Source organism: Falco punctatus (assembly GCF_963210335.1).
Source record: "Falco punctatus genome assembly, contig: scaffold_30, whole genome shotgun sequence".
Lineage (NCBI taxonomy): Eukaryota > Metazoa > Chordata > Aves > Falconiformes > Falconidae > Falco > Falco punctatus.
The window spans coordinates 590,578-606,546 of record NW_027660235.1 but is presented as its reverse complement, the minus strand read 5'-3'; the positions used below and the strand labels follow the sequence as shown (position 1 = coordinate 606,546).

General features: G+C 50.8%; 1 protein-coding gene across 3 annotated transcripts in view; it reads left to right on the top strand.

The window, feature by feature from the left end:
• The first annotated feature begins 5,908 nt into the window (after positions 1 to 5,908).
• The window catches only part of LOC308057440 (uncharacterized protein), a 279,898-nt gene continuing 269,837 nt past the window's right edge, over positions 5,909 to 15,969 (top strand). For 2 of the 3 annotated variants that reach the window (XM_080411545.1, XM_080411546.1), the window contains exon 1: positions 5,910 to 13,790. In XM_080411545.1, coding sequence (XP_080267671.1) covers positions 12,565 to 13,790 — 1,226 coding nt within the window. In that variant the 5' untranslated portion in view covers positions 5,910 to 12,564. Of the gene's footprint in view, positions 14,232 to 15,969 lie in introns of all 3 variants that reach the window. The other variant, XM_080411544.1, reaches the window with a different exon arrangement.

Genomic DNA, 15,969 nt, shown 5'->3' with positions numbered 1-15,969 from the left:
TCTGACCCTCTGCCTTGGTGTAAGGCCTGAGTGCTCTGGCATCTTGGTCACCGCCATGCTGCGTGGCAGTCCTGTGAGCGCAGGCAGGGGCAGGCAACAGGCACCCTGTGACGGTGCTGGCCTCCATCAAATGTTCTGGATTTGTGGAGACCACCTGAATGCAGCACTGCAACGTGCTTCCTTGAACCGAGGTCCCCGTGCCCATTGCTCATGACGAGGGCCATCTCAGTGAGGTGCCGAGCAGGGCGCGACACCCCCGGGCTGAGGTGCTGCCAGCCTCTGGCAGGGGCAGCAGGAGGCCAGGCAGTCACTGTGCCCGCTGCAGTGCTCTGCCTCCGCACGTGCCAGGGACGGGCTCGTGCCTCTGAGCACCCCTGTGTGCGTGAGGCTGGGGTTCAACCACGCCAGCAGTGCATGAGGCCAGCTGAGGTGGGGACACCTCCCAGGGCACCGCCGTTCCTGTGTGTGACTGCAGGAACAAAGGCCACTGTCCCAGGGAGATTCATCTGACTCACCTTGGGCAGGGTCATTGCAAGTGCCTCTGTCTGATCACGGCACCCTTTCTGGATGGTGCCCTCAAATGTGTCCGAGCAATCAGGGAGGTTCTGGGGTCCTGGCAAAAAGCAGACATCCAGCCTTTGTTCAGGAAAAGCAAGAAGGACAATTGGGAGAAATACAGGCTGGTCATCCTCACCGTAGTGTCTGGGGAAATGACGGTGGAAATACTCCTGCAGCCAGTTCCAGGTAGTTGTGGGACATCAAAGGGATTGCTGCACCCCTACGTATTGAGGCAAGAAGGGGATGGTTTGTACCTGCACCTTTGCAAGGGGTTTGACTTTTTCTCCTGCAGTTTCTGTATAGGCAGATGGGTGATATTTGGAGTGAAGAAATGGAGGACACTGTGGGTGGGACGTTGGCTGGCGGCTTGTTGCTATGTCTCGAGCTAGCTCAACGGCGTCAGGGAGCGAAACCCGACCTTGGGAGAGAGACACAGTTATGCTTGTTGGAAGGAAGCCATGGGAGCAAGAGGAGAACCTTGAAGATAGGGAGTGGTCTGCAGAGCTTGTGGCCTTGTAGATAAAGGGAGTTGCTGAGCTGCTGTGTCTGTAATAAAAAAAGAGCCCAGAGTGGAAAGCTGCAGAGCAGAGTTACAGGCTGAGACGTCAGCCCCCTGCAAAGGTATAAAAGGCTTGCTTGATTTTAATAAAGTGTCTTCGAGGTGTCTTCGAGTGTCTTCGTGCCTTCAATCCGCTCCCAGAGTCGGTGCATGCGACGAGCGAGGGGAAGCGAGCAGCCGACTCAATGTGAGTGATAAAGCAAGCTTCGATTTATTACGGCGCGATTATGTCTTATATACAGTTCCAGTTAATTATGCCTACAAGTCATCTGCTGATTGGCTAAGCTCTAAAGGGTTACATTTTCATACGTCCTCCTACTTGCGGTTTCTGCGGATAGCTAGCTACATATATTTTTTTCTCTCTTGTCTACGCGAATTCCTCAAAGTTATTTACAACATTAGGCACAAGGTCAGTGTTTTTCTCAGCTTCCTTATCAGCATGCCTCAGCACAGCTGCAAGGCCTGCTTCAGCTAACTTACGCTAACTTTGTTTCACAAAGATCTTTAAGGGAGTCATGGCCGTGATCACACAGCCATTCTGCAACATTTCCCCCTTTTTCTCTTTGCGCAAGCAAAACTTGTGCAGTTACAAGCTCGAGTAATTTTCGAATACAAGAGAGAACACAGCTTAAACATAGGAGTGCAATGCTAACAATTATTACTATAAGCAACACACTTTACAACAGCCCTTTAAACTACCAGAAGACCGCCCTAATAATAGAGCACCATAACTTTGTCCATTAATTATCAGAGGTCCTCAGACACGAGTTGCAATTTTTTGTGTTCGGTTGTCAATTAATGTTGTATCTACTGCTGTTGCCAGGTCCAGGCCGAGGCTCCCTCGGGTGGCAGGTTGTAACATGGTGTCTGTCGATAAGAGTTGGTCATGTCTCCTGGAGGGGGTGTCGTGAAGGTGACAGGAGTCGCGATTGGGGTCGACGCGCTGCGGCTCCTGGCGCTCGGTTTCTCGTTTCCCGTCTGCCGACAGACGTTGGTCTTGTGGGTTCCTTGCTGACAATTTCGGCACCACACTTGACGTTGTCGACATCGGTCACGGGTATGTCCTGGCTTCCCGCATCGATAGCAGAGGAAGTCTCGGCGCGTGGTGGTCACTGGCTTTGGGGGCGCGGTAGCCCCAGGGGGGCGCAGAGGCGCAAGCGCTGCAAATGCCTGACTTTGGGCTTGCACTAAATCTCTCCCTACTGCTTGGATTGCTTCCACTAGCAAGGCTTGCTGACCTACTGGCACCTGACTCATTTGCTCTAGCATTGTTTCTACAGAAGAATCTAAGGGCAGGGTTACTAAAATGCCTTTGGTGTCACTGTACTATTCTCCAAAATACATTGGCGTAATAACGGCCCTTTCATAAAGTTAGGTATATCTGGTGGGCTCACTGTGGAGGCCTGACTCATTCACTGTACTACGTAACTGACTTAATATTTTCCAATCAAAGCCTCCCAGGTTCCCTGTCTTTGGTTAGCGGCATTCATCTGATACGTTACAGGGAAAGCTTGTAGGGGGTTGACTTGATCAGCAATATAAAATATTCCCTGACCAGCCGCTTCTTGTGCTATTTTTTTTGCCAATTAATGTGCGTAGAACGCACCAGTTTCTTTACTGTAGGTTTTTCTTTTTTTTTTAGAATTTTGTATTGACTGCCCACTGCTATTTTCTTCCTCAGCAGCACTTTCGTCAAATGTGTCCCCGCCCTCTGGCCCCCCCAAGGCTACTGTGCCGGAGAGGGGGAGGGGGGTGGGGTGGTGGAGGACACGAAGGGTCTATAGGTGGTACAGTGGGCTCTATAGGTGGTACAGAGAGCACTGTTTGTGATAAAGGGGGTATTGGAATGTGATTTTCACATGGCATAATTTTTCCTGCATTAGGATCTGCGCTTGCAAGTCGGCTTGTTACTGCCGCAGCAAGGCGCTTTTCTGCTTGATATCTTTTTACACAATTAGTTACTTCACGCCATGATTTCATCAATTCTTTTGCTGCCTTATCGTCATCTATAACTGAGTCCCACAAGCAGTCCCTAAATGCACGCCACTCCTCTACTTCAAACATTTTTTCGGGGTCTGTAAAAAACCCTTTTGCTTTTCCCATAGTAATTAACCTGGCCAGATCTTTTAAAGGGCCTACTCCCCGCTTTTCTAAAAAGCATCGCAAAAGAGCGAGTGCTACCTCTTTTTCCATAGCGCGCTTAAAACAGTCCTTTTCCTTGATTAAGATGCAGCCTTTTCTCTGGGTAGACACTCACGGACGGCGAACATTTCCTTGATTAGTCGTCGGTTCAAGCACGGATCGAGTTACGATGCCTGCATCAGTCGATCTTCGCTCCCTGGTCGCTGCTGCCAGTGCTTCTCCGTCCTCGCTGTCCGGTGAAGAGCAAGGATTGGGGGTCCCTGTTCAGGCGCCACTTGCGACGAGCGAGGGGAAGCAAGCAGCCGACTCAATGTGAGTGATAAAGCAAGCTTCGATTTATTACGGCGCGATTATGTCTTATATACAGTTCCAGTTAATTATGCCTACAAGTCATCTGCTGATTGGCTAAGCTCTAAAGGGTTACATTTTCATACGTCCTCCTACTTGCGGTTTCTGCGGATAGCTAGCTACATATATTTTTTTCTCTCTTGTCTACGCGAATTCCTCAAAGTTATTTACAACATTAGGCACAAGGTCAGTGTTTTTCTCAGCTTCCTTATCAGCATGCCTCAGCACAGCTGCAAGGCCTGCTTCAGCAAACTTACGCTAACTTTGTTTCACAAAGATCTTTAAGGGAGTCATGGCCGTGATCACACAGCCATTCTGCAACAGGTGCATCACACGCCACAGGGGCTCAAGACCAAATGTCACCAGTGGTCAAGTCCTCCTGGTGGCCACTGACTAGTGGCATCTTCCAGTGCAAGCAGTTGGGCCAAGTGTGTTGAATGTCTTGATTGTCTCCCAGTGCAAGCTGACAAAGTGGCTTTTCAGACCCTTCTGTGGATGATGCCAAAGTGGGAAGAGCCCTTGAGAGATGCCATCCAGTTCACCCTGCCTTCAGCAGGACAGCTGGACAAGCGGAATTACAGGGGCCTCTCCCAACCTGAGATATTCTAGGACTCATTGACTCACTTCCCTGGAGAGCTCAGTTGGGATGGGATAGCAGGGGGAAGAAGGGAAAACAGAGGCGCAGAAGCAGAGACAAAACATGGTCCAGTAGAAACAGAGCAGTTCCCCTGAGGACTGTTCTTCCACCCAAACGGTAGGTAGGAAATCCATGAGATAAATTGGCTGAGAGAAGCTTCCCTTTATCTGCTGGGTGGTGGGCCGTGGGGAGGGTGACGGCTGAGGACGGTATCTCGTGGTCAGTTGTGTCTCAGGGACTCACATTCCAGCAGGAAGCCAATGGCTGTGACGGGGGCAGTGAGGCCAGTTCTGCCTGCAGAGGGGAGAGTCCAACAGCAGCAATGTGCCTGGGAAAGGGGCGGTGAGGTCACCTCTGCCTGAAACAGCGCGTAGGGCAGCCCCTGACTCATGGCTGGGACACGTGCTGTTAAGCTCCATCTGCCCGTGTCTCGGGCAGGCCAGCAGAAGGCCCCTGGGTGGCACACGGGCTGTGAGAGCCCCTCTGCCTAAGGACCTGGGCTCACTCCACCGAGGGGCTTCTTTCTTGCTTGTCACGTCACTGCTGCCTGAGAACATGGCAGCACAGCAGCAGGCACACCGCTTGCTCGTGTCTATGCGAGAAGCTGAAAGGCTCGCAGCCTTGGAAGAGCGCGGTGAGGCCGTGGCATGGTCAGGGGAAAGGCCACAAGGAGGGTGATGGGTCGGGATGCCCGCCTGAAGGGTGGTTTCCCAGGTGGTGGAGCTTTCCTTGGAGGTAGGGAAGAGCAGGAGGGAGAAACACTGCCAGCCAGTGCAGCTGGGAAAGTGGAGACTGGAGGTCAGGAGGAGGAAATGTCACTCAAGGGCTTGTGCTGTGGTGGGAGACGTCGTCCAGAAGGAGTGTGAGATCAGTGCATGTGTGTGTGTTTGCAGGAACAGCGTGTGAGGGTGGGCAGACATCGGTGCATGTGTGGCAAGGGCAGGGTGAGAGCAAGGCGGGGAAGCCAGATGGGTGCCTGCAGCCTGCCGGGGAAGAGCATCAGCTGTGGGACAGCACAGGACAGCGTAAGATGGAAGGCAAAGGGCACGGGCAAGGCTGGAAGTCACCAAGAGAACCCAAGGGTTGTCCCCTTGCGTACGGCCATTGTCTCTGCCGTACAGAGTGCGGTTTATGGCACCTGCAGTGTCCTTGGCCATCTCTACCACTCCTGTGGATCTCTTTATCACTGCCTTCCCCAATTCAGCAGCCCCTCGCCAAGGAATAAACCACCCAGCAGAAGAGTGAAACCCAGTGGGTCTCTCTGTAAGGGGTGGTTGATTCTGCCAGTATCTCCGCAGGTAAGTTGTTCACCACCAACTGTTCTCCGGTGTCTCAGTCAGTCATATCAGGAAAAATCCCTCCCTGTGTACATCTACCCAACCATCTTGGTGGTAACGCTTTTTGTGCTGCACTGGCACATATCCAGCACCACCCAGTGCCCAGTGGAACGTTCCAGTACCTACTGCTAGTTAGTTCTGACAGCTTCATGAATTGTATTGAGCAATCACAATGTGGGTAGTGCCCCACAAAGAGCAGAGTTCCATTTTGGTGTGTCTTGGCTTCATTTTAGTAACATACTTCACACTGAGTGTGGATTCAGTATTGCCCAGGTCTGGAGGTCAGTCTCGTTCCAATGAGTGTGTTTTGGTCTTAGCCACAAGTTATGCCCACTAGTCCCAAATGGGATGGGGATACCAGCTACAGGCATTCCTGCATGAGGACATTCAGGGAAATGGGTACCTACCCAACAATCCCTCCTCCTAACAGCATTCATCGATCCTTCCATCATTTTCAAATGAGTATTCCATGTCCATGACTCCTCCCGGTCCCACCCAAGCTGAGGATTTAGCATACCACATCACAGGCCAAATTCTATACATCTGTAAAACATGTTTCAACATATATCTACAAAGGAGAGGCAAGTAGCAGACTCCAGCTTCCCTGTAGACAGCCCAGTCTTATCTGGGGTCGCATTTCAGTCATCCACTTATATGCTGTCTGGCAATAATGCAAGATCCTGAACCTAGAACTTCATGATTCTGGAGGTAGTTTCAAGCATAAAGGTTTTTTTGTTGCTTGGCAGTCCATTCTGGTGATGTGGCTGCTTAAACCCTGCTATGGCACGTCCATGGAGTGACTCCTTCAGGCCTGACAGCAGCGTAGGTGCTGAGAAAAATCTGGAAAGGTCCTTTCACTTCTCTTCAACGGTTCATCCAACCACGTTCTAAGATACACGCAATCTCCGGGTCGGTAGTGATGTACAGGCACGTCCAGGGACAGATCTGCGCTCACAGTGAGGTACCTCTGGAGAGAGGACAGGACCTTTCCTAGAGACTGAACATACTCTTTTAAGCCATGTTTGCCTTCTATTATTTTGGGATTCAGTCCCATTTCTGTCACCTGGCAAGGTTTACCACGTATCCTTTCCAAAGTCTCTCCTTCCGTTTACGCTGGATCCTGTATCTGTAGCAACGCTGAGGGAAAAGCATCTGACTGCTCTCTCTGAGGTTCTTGGCAAATTTTACTCATCTGTCCTTTCAGGCTTAGCTTCATTCTTTCTACTTTCCCGCTTGATTGAGATCTCCATGGAGTGTGGAGATCCCATTTTACCCCTCCTAGTTTAGCTAAAAGGTGAAGGGCTTCTACTACCAAGTGTGGACCCCTACGTGCGAGCGGCGGGGAATAACATGCAGCCGACTCAATATGAGTGATAAAGCATGATTCCATTCATTAATCCGAATAGCTCTTATTTATACAGTGTATCTAATTATGCATACTCAGCAGTCTATGATTGGCTACAATCACTACCTGCTCATTTACATGGTCCTCCTACTTGCGGTTAGCTAGCTTACGTAACTTCTTTATCTTTACTGCACATACCTCCTCAGAGTTGTTTGTGAAGCCTGTTAAGGCCGCGGTGTCCCTGCAACTCCGCAGCCATCAGCACAGCTGGCAACCTCAGCTGAGGCCCAGTCTTGATAGCACACTGGTTGGATGCGGCTCTGCTCGAGCAAATGCTCTAATGATCTGTGACCCTTCTCATCCAGCCATTCTCCAACACCTACCCAAAGAAAGTCCTATGGGTACCCCAAATCTCAGTATTATCTCTGAACTTACACTTATGATAATTCTTACTGGTGCGGCAAGGGAAAGCTTCCAGCCAGCCTGAAAAAGCATCTGCCATTGCTAAAAGATACTGATACCCATTTTGCTGCAGTAACTTGGAAAAAGTCTATTTGCCAGTAATCCCCGGGGCTTTGTCAGCCCTGGGAAAGATCATTGGGGTAGGTGAGGGTTATTCTTCAGGTAAAACTCATGCTTCTTCACTCTGCTTTTTGTTTTCCCAGTCATGGTACTTTTAGAACTTGCCCTTTCAAGGCTTCTAACATCCTCTCAAATCCCCAGGGAGTTTCTTGGTGCTTCCTTTTAGCCAATTCACACATAATTTCCTCTGTAAATGTTAGTTGATGCGAAGGAGTCACCCATCATCCGTGATTTGGGTTGCCTTCAGTATATTAGCCAACTGATTGTTTCCTGGTGGATCCTGTGGGCTCTTAGGTCCTAATTTCTGCCATTTCTCTGGCAGGACTAGCAATATTTGACTTTCAGCTGCTTCTTTCCTTGCTTGATCTGCCACTTGCTGTCCTAGATGCACCGAACTATCTCCAAGGTGCTGCACTTTACAAAGCATAATTGCCAGCACCCTGGGTCAGCCGGTCACCTGAAATGATTGTTGGGTCTTTGCCTCATAATTTGGCTGGGGATCCTTGAGAGGTTCAGAGTCCTCTTTCTTTCTTTCTTTCCAACAGCCCCATCGGCATGGTCTAGTCCAAAGGCAAATTTCAAATATGTCCATTCATTAAAAAAGCCTTGTCTGTTGATAATAATGCCAGTGCCCTTAGTAAGGCTGTGAGTTCTGCCTCTTGGACCCACGTGTCAGATGAGAGGGCTTTGCCTTCTCTTCTCTCTCTGATAGTTACCACAACATATCCTGCTCTTTGGGTCCCATTTTGCAAAAAAACTACTACCACCTACAAATAAGTCCCAGTCTGCATTTTCTGTTGGCGTGCCTTTTAATTCCACTTGGCTAGAATATACCTCTGCCATTGTCTTTAAACAATCATGAGTTACTTCTTCTTTGCCACTGAGATCATGTCATTTTTGCCCAGGTGTCAGTTCCTGGGCCTCTTGCACCGGTAATACTGTAGCTGCCACCGTGCGCGGACAGGTTGGCCGTCCTTTACTGACACTGTCCAGCTGTTTGGAAAAGCTCCCCACGGCTCTGCTCCATGGTTCCAGTCTCTGGGCCTACACTCCTAAGGCAACGTGTCACCTTTCATGCACAAGAGTTCCAATGGGTTTTCTAGGTTTGGGAGGCCTAGAGCTGGAGCACTCATTCCAGTCCGTTTCCATTCCGTAAATGCATCTCTGCACTCCTGAGTCCAGACAAGGGGGTTTCTGTTTCCTCCGACACCTTCATATAAATGCTTGGCAATGAGTCCCAAATTCATTATCCGTAAGTGACACCACCCGGCCATTCCCAGGGATGCTCTGAGCTCTTGTTTTCATTTGGCTTCTGGGATTTGACAAATGGCTCTTTTCTTCCAGCTCCAAGACTCTGCAGGCCCAGGCAGGTTGTAAATCCCCAATTGGTTGCTTCTTCTGGGGTGATCTGAGCTCTTCCCCAGGATAGTTCGTACCCCGCTAGGTGAAGTCTGAAAGGGGGGAGTTGTTACTGTATTTTTTATTTTTTTTTTCAGTTCTGCAACTGCATTGCTTCCAGGTATTGCTCTTTGTTTCAGTGTAATCAGCACTGAGCCATTGCTAACCCACCCTCGCTGTGTAAGTTCATGCCAAGAGGAAAAAATGTCCAGAACTTGTGGTCCCTGAGGAGACCGTTGTGTGGTAACTAATGACACAAACATGGACAGTCCATACAGGGGAAGCACAGTGAGCTTCAATTCAGTTCAGCCAGCTGTAACCAGAGGGTCGGCTGCGTGTGAGACTCCAGTGTCTGATTGTCCAAACCACTTTTGGTGCTGAAATCAGCGTTTTCCAGGCCCAAGCACTGTTTAGGATCTCAGCTCCTCTTTGACCACACTTTTAAGGCACAACTTTTAAATTTTGGAAAGCAAAGCCTGATTTTAAAAGCCTAAAGCTTCATTTATCGAATAGAAAAGCACATTTATAGAGTTCAGAAACCTCCTTCTCAAGCCCTGAAGCCCTGGCTGGCTGACACTTTGTGCAGCCCAAACCTGACAGCCTCCAAAGGGGGGGATCCCAGGGACTCTCGGGGTGCCCTGCTGCAGTGCAGACCACCCTCTCTTTACATTCTTTCAGGCCTGGGGGAAGCTCCTGGGAGGCAGTTTGTGGCTGCTGCCTCTGCCATTCTACCTGTCGCTGCAGCACAGGTGCCTTCAGCATCCCTCCAGGCAGGCAGAGCCGGCTTTTAGGCTGCCCTGGGCCCCTCCAGCAGGCTCAGGAGGCCCAGGTCCCTCAGCCCCTGCACACAGCTCAGCTGCTTTAGGCTCCTAACCCCACCGTGACAGGCTGCCTGGGGCCCTTCTCCAGTTTCTTCACCCTCCTTCCAGAAGGGGAAACTCATGGGCTCATCCAGCATCCAGCATAATTCCCATGCCCTTCTCCCGCAGCTGTTCCTCAGCCAGTCACATCCAAACCTGTCCCAATGGACAAGGTTGTTCTGCTCCCAGGGCAGACTTTGCCCACTCTGCCTTGTCAACTTACGGAGGTTTCTTTCAGACGAGTCCCCAGGCATGCCAAGGTCCTTCTGGACTGAAACCCCAACACATCAGCACTTCAGGTCTGTGGGCAAGTGCTTCAAACACCATCAGAACAAGAGGAACGGGAGACAACGATGCACTACATGGAGTTTCTACCTCAGGTTGACAATTCCCACAGTAAACATCTCCGAAATACCAGGAGAGGATATAAAACAAGAAAAGCATGGCCAAGGGGGAAAGGACTGACAGGCTAGGGTGTTTTTGAGTTTTGTTTTTTCTTTTTTGAAGGATATTAGGAGAGTACCAGATAAGCACTTGTATCAGGGAAAGGATGGGCTCAGGGCTGATTGTGTGCACCTATGAGGCAGTCCTGCACCTGATGTGAGTTCCTTCAGTGCTCAGGGAACATGCGAGTGCTTTGCCTAACTGGAAAACAGGAATGGGAAGGAAGGACAGCATCATTCAGGCTGATGAGGACCTGGGCAGGTTTCTTGACCAAGCTCCTGCACAGAGCAAGGCCAGACCAAGTGACTCAGGGCTTTCCCCAAACAGACTTTGGTCCCTTTCTGGGACAGAGCCAGCACACAGTCTGTGAGATACAGATTCCAAAAGAAGGCTGTCATCATTTTGGAAGACTTACTCAACTTTAGGTCCTCTGAACCTCTCTTGTTTCAGCCTATTGCCTCTTGTCCTTGTGTCTTGTGGTACGGAGATGAGCCTGACTATGTCTTCCTGGTACTAGTGCCATGCTGCTGAATGTTCCTTCAAGATCTTTTTTTCTCCAGGGTGGACAAGCCCAAATGACTCAACTTCTTCTCATTTTGCAAGTTCTCCACCTGTGACCACCATGGTGGGCCTCCACTGAACAGTGTCTGGTTTAACAATGTCTCTGCTATACTGGATTCCAGATACACTGGATCTATTGTATCATGTGCCGAGCAGAAAGGGATAATCACTTCAATTGTCTCTGCTCAATCTCATCGAGCCCACCATGCTGTTTGGCTGAATTTCCTTACGACTCATGCTCTGCCTGAAACACGCAAGGGTCAACAGGACCGTGCCCACACAGCTGCTACCCAGCCACGCAGTCCCCAGGCCCTCTGATTGCAGTGGCTTAGTCCACTCTGGAGAAAGGACATTGGATTTTTATTTATCAAATACAATGATTTTCCTTTGGAACCTCACTTTGACCTGTCTGTGTCCTTAAAGATGACAAACTTGCTTTCCAGTGCTGTGTCTGCTGTCTTGAGTGTGGTGTAAGAGTCAGTCTAAAGAGAACTATATGGTCTCAACATTGCCAACAGAGACCTGGAGATGGAACGTCGTCCTCATGGACACCAAGACACCAAGACCCTGGGAAAGAGAACTGCACGGTACGAGGAGTACTATGCTGCTCCCTGCAACGTGGGACTGAATAAGGCCTCATAACAGCTGTCCAGAAGATGAATCACAACTGTGGTCATAACAACGAACTGGAAAACAATACAAGAACACGCCTCCTGGTCTGAAGCTACCCGCCACTGGAACAAGATAACCTGGCTCGAGAGGGCGTAGACTGGCGGCAGTCCATGGACCAGAGGAGGAGCAAGGTGTGTTGCTTGGCATAAAAAGATGCCTTCTTAGCAACTGAACTTTGGAGATCTTCCCCACCAAGGATCACGATGACTGGAAGGACCGGCGGGACGCTGCCTGGACCTGGGACCATAGGGACGCCTTGGACTCGTGGTGGTAGCTGTAATCCTCTTTCCTTTTCTTTTTACTTTACTTTTTATTCACTTTCTGTCTTTCTACCTATCGCACGCTGCTTTATGGGCAACCAATAGAATTGTGCTGTTTGAAGCATAACCTCCTTGGTGTGGTCACCTTGATTTTTTGTGCTTCGAGATGATAGTTAACGAACCATCACGAGTCCACTGAGTGGATCATGACATTAAACTGGCGTCACGGACAGGATCCTGAGAGACAGAGGGGTGCAGGTTGTGTGTGGTTTGTAACAGGGGAAGGACGTTTCATTCTAGCCTCACCTGGCCCTACACCCAGCTGGGTGAGAGGTCTCCAGAAAGCAAGGGGGGCGACTCAAATTTCCCACATACCACACACGCCTAGGCCTTAGCACTCCAAACTCCGATTGAGGGCTCTGTCTGTTGGGATCAAGCTAAAAGAACTCAAAGTGCAAAAGGGGGAAAGTGCTATAAAGGGGGGTTGCCTGTTGCTAGGTAGGGCCTGGCGGCCGGAAGATCTCGCGCTGTACGGAAACACAGGGCCCCCCCTCCAGATAGCCAACAGCTTTTGATTTATGATGTAAGCAGACGGAAGTGACATTGTAAACCTAGGCTATATAGTGTCACGTCGTTCAGCAATAAACGCCATTTGCCATCCACCACATTGGTGTCTGTGAGCTGATGGACCGAGCGGCCAGGGGTTGGCCGCCGTGCCGTTCCTGAACCAGGTCACCGCGCGCCTGTAAAAAGGCAACAAGTGGTGCCGAAACCCGGGAAAATCACCTGGAGTCGGGTGAACGGCGGCCGGAGCGGCAGGACCAGCCCGGCGGGGAGGACGCTCCCGGACCAACCAAGAGGATGGAAGCTCTTGCGAAGGTCGTATTACAACTGCATAAGCAGTGGGGTATTGACTGTAAGCCCAAAGATTTTACTCTCGCAGTTGCGAGACTTTTGGAGCTGGGGGTCATTGACCAGCCGGTGGATATACTCCACCCAGATGTGTGGGACAAATGTTCTCGCGCTTTATGCGATGAAACGATGTCTACTGGTAGTGGGAAAAATCTGAAAGCGTGGGGGAAAGTCGTCCAGGCTCTCCAAAAAGCTAGACACGAGCAGGAGACCTGGAAAGCTGCCAGGGATTGTCTGTTATCCACCCCGCGGGTGGGAATTGGGGCGGCTACGCAAACCTCACGCCCCCCGGCTGAGGAGGGTTCCGTCGACCCTCAAAGCCGACAGAAAAGTGACGCGCCCACTCAGCGTCCGAAAGACTCTAACATCTTCAGCTCGCCCACAGACTCCTCGGCGAACTCCTTTTGGGGCAAACTGGCTGCAGAGGCCAGGGATGCTGAGGTGAAAGCCGAGGCTGAAAATACACGGATTGAACCACCACCATATGTGCCCCAAGATGTCGCCGAGCAAGAAGAAGAGCGGGGCGAGACCACCCCCGGCGGGAGCAGGGGGGGAGCGCTAGAGTTAACAGGCGCACACAGAGGGGAGGGGGAGGAGAATGGGAAAGAAAAGAGTGATTGGCATGACCAAAAAAGGGAAAAGAGCACGAGCGAGGGGCGGAAAGCTAATCAGAATGACCCTCCTCAAAACCGTCCTTATAAGGCAGGCGCCTCCCCAAGCGGAAGGCAGGGCGGGCAAAAAGGGAAAGAACCGCCCAATTACACAAGAAAGGGGAGGGGCCGAAGCCTGACCACATACCACCAACACCCGGAAGAGAGCAGTCAGTCGGACTCTGACTCTGACTCAGACTCTGCATGGGAGACTTGGCTTGCAAATACAAAGACCAAAATATCACCACTCACGGAAAAAGAAAAACATAAGGGGACAGAAATTACTCTCACTGATTGGAAAAAAATACAAATTGCATGTGCCGAGTGGGCCCCTACAGACACACTAGCATTCCCGGTCCGAGTGACGGACGGGGGACAGAGGGTTCATTCGCCCTTAAACCCTAAGGATATACAAGCGATTGTTAAAGCAATCGCGGGCAAAGGACTCAATTCTGCCATGGTCTCCACCCTCATAGATGGGGTTTTTGGGGGGGATGATTTGCTCCCGTTCGATATAAAACAGACCTGTAGGTTGATTTTTGACGGGGCAGGGATGATTGTGTTTAAACAAGAATGGGAGGAGAACTGTGCGAGGCAGTTAGCCCGAGTAACCGGAGCGGATCATCCGCTACACGGCTCCAGCCTACAGCGGTTGATGGGTACAGACCCAACAATGATTACCCCCCAAGCACAAGCCCAGGGCCTGCGGGCCCATGAAGTTATGGCAACTACTTGTGCAGCTAGAGAGGCCATTCGCACGACCTCTAGAGTTATTGCCAAGCCATCGCCATGGTCCACAATAAAACAAAAAGAAAGCGAGAGTTTTACACAGTTTGTAGATCGCCTCCAAGCAGCAGTCGATTCCTCAACCCTGCCCCCAGAGGCAAAAGGCCCAGTCATCGCAGACTGTTTGCGGCAACAGTCTAATCTAAAAACCAAGGAAATCCTGCGATCACTTCCACCTGGGTCAAGCCTTGCAGACATGATTAAACATGTAGTGAGCGAAGAACACCTAGCCCCAATCCAAGTGGCCGTTCGTGCACTGGCTAACGTGATGGTATGCCCCAAATGTGGCCAACCAGGCCATGCGATGACCAATTGCCCCCAATCAGGAGACCCGCCAACAGCACTCCTCCCGCAAAACCGATATAAAGGACCATGTTGGGCCTGTGGAAAGAGAGGGCATCTTGCGAAGGAATGCAGACTTAAAAAGCAGGGAAACGGGAAGGGGAGGGGGCCCCTGGGCCGCACACAGCCCTCTCCCACTTGGGATGTCAGGCGGCCCCATTACACCAACCCCAGACAGGGGGGGTCACCCCCAAACCCGTTGCCCCCGAGGGAAGCAACCAACTTTATGGCCCAGCCAACGACCCCACAAACCTGGCCTCCGTCCCAGGGACAGCAGGGACCGCCCGGTGGGAGCGGGACCCCTGGGTGGCCCTGGCAGTAAGGTGTGACAACCCACCAGTGGTGTGGGGGATTTGTTCCCTCTATAATTCCATAAATGGTATCACCATCAGTATCCCCTTTTTGATTGACACCGGAGCAGATGTTACAGTCATTCCTGAAACGAGCTGGCCCCCACCTTGGAAATTGGAAGATGCCTCCCCGGTGGGCGGAGTCGGGGGATTAACCCGAGCTCGGAAAAGTGCTCACGTGGTAGCAATCACGCTTCACACTGAAAAAGGGACCGGAGAAGACCATTACCCTCTTTCCCATACGTCATGTCAGGAGTCCCACCCCTGTTGGGAAGGGACGCCCTAGCCTTATTAAAAGCCAGGGTGACAAATTTACAGTAAGGGCCACTGCCGTACACCCACTTCCGCCGATCAGACTGACATGGAAATCGTCCGACCCAGTCTGGGTTGAGCAGTGGCCCTTGTCAAAGCCTCGAATGGATGCCCTTCTTGAGTTAGTTGACCGCGAACTGCAACGAGGTCATATAGAGCCTTCCACTAGTCCATGGAACACCCCAGTCTTTGTAATACCCAAACGAACAGGCGAGGGGTTTCGTCTCCTCCACGACCTGCGCGAGGTAAACAAAAAAATCCAACCAATGGGTCCCGTTCAAACACTGTTGCCCATGAACTGCATGGTTCCGGAGGGACAACCTTGTGCTGTCCTTGATATTAAAGACTTTTTTTCTCAATACCTCTGCATGAGGCGGACAAAGAGCGGTTTGCTTTTTCTGTAGTGTTTCCAAACAGCCAACGCCCCAACTTGCGCTTCCAGTGGAAAGTGCTGCCCCAAGGAATGATCAATTCACCCACTATCTGTCAAATCACAGTAGATCGAGCACTGGCACCGGTACGGCGCAGTGACCCGACTGCGACTATCATTCAATATATGGATGATATCCTGATTGCCGCACCATCAGGCAATCAGGTAGACCACCTGGTGACAATAATTTCAGAAACCCTCGAGACAAACAGGTTTGAAATCGCGAGTGCAAAAATAAAAAGAGGACCCTGTGTCAGTTTCTTGGGAATGGGAATCACAAGTTCTTATATAACACCTCCTCAAATAAATATCAGTCGAACCGTTAAAACACTCCATGATGTGCAACAGTTAGTGGGGTCTTTGCAATGGCTCCGCAATGTTGTCCTGATCCCTCCCGAAATCATGGCCCCCCTGTACGATCTCTTGAAAGGGAAACACATGGGAACAAAAAACTCTGACGACAGAGGCAGTAAACTCTCTCGAC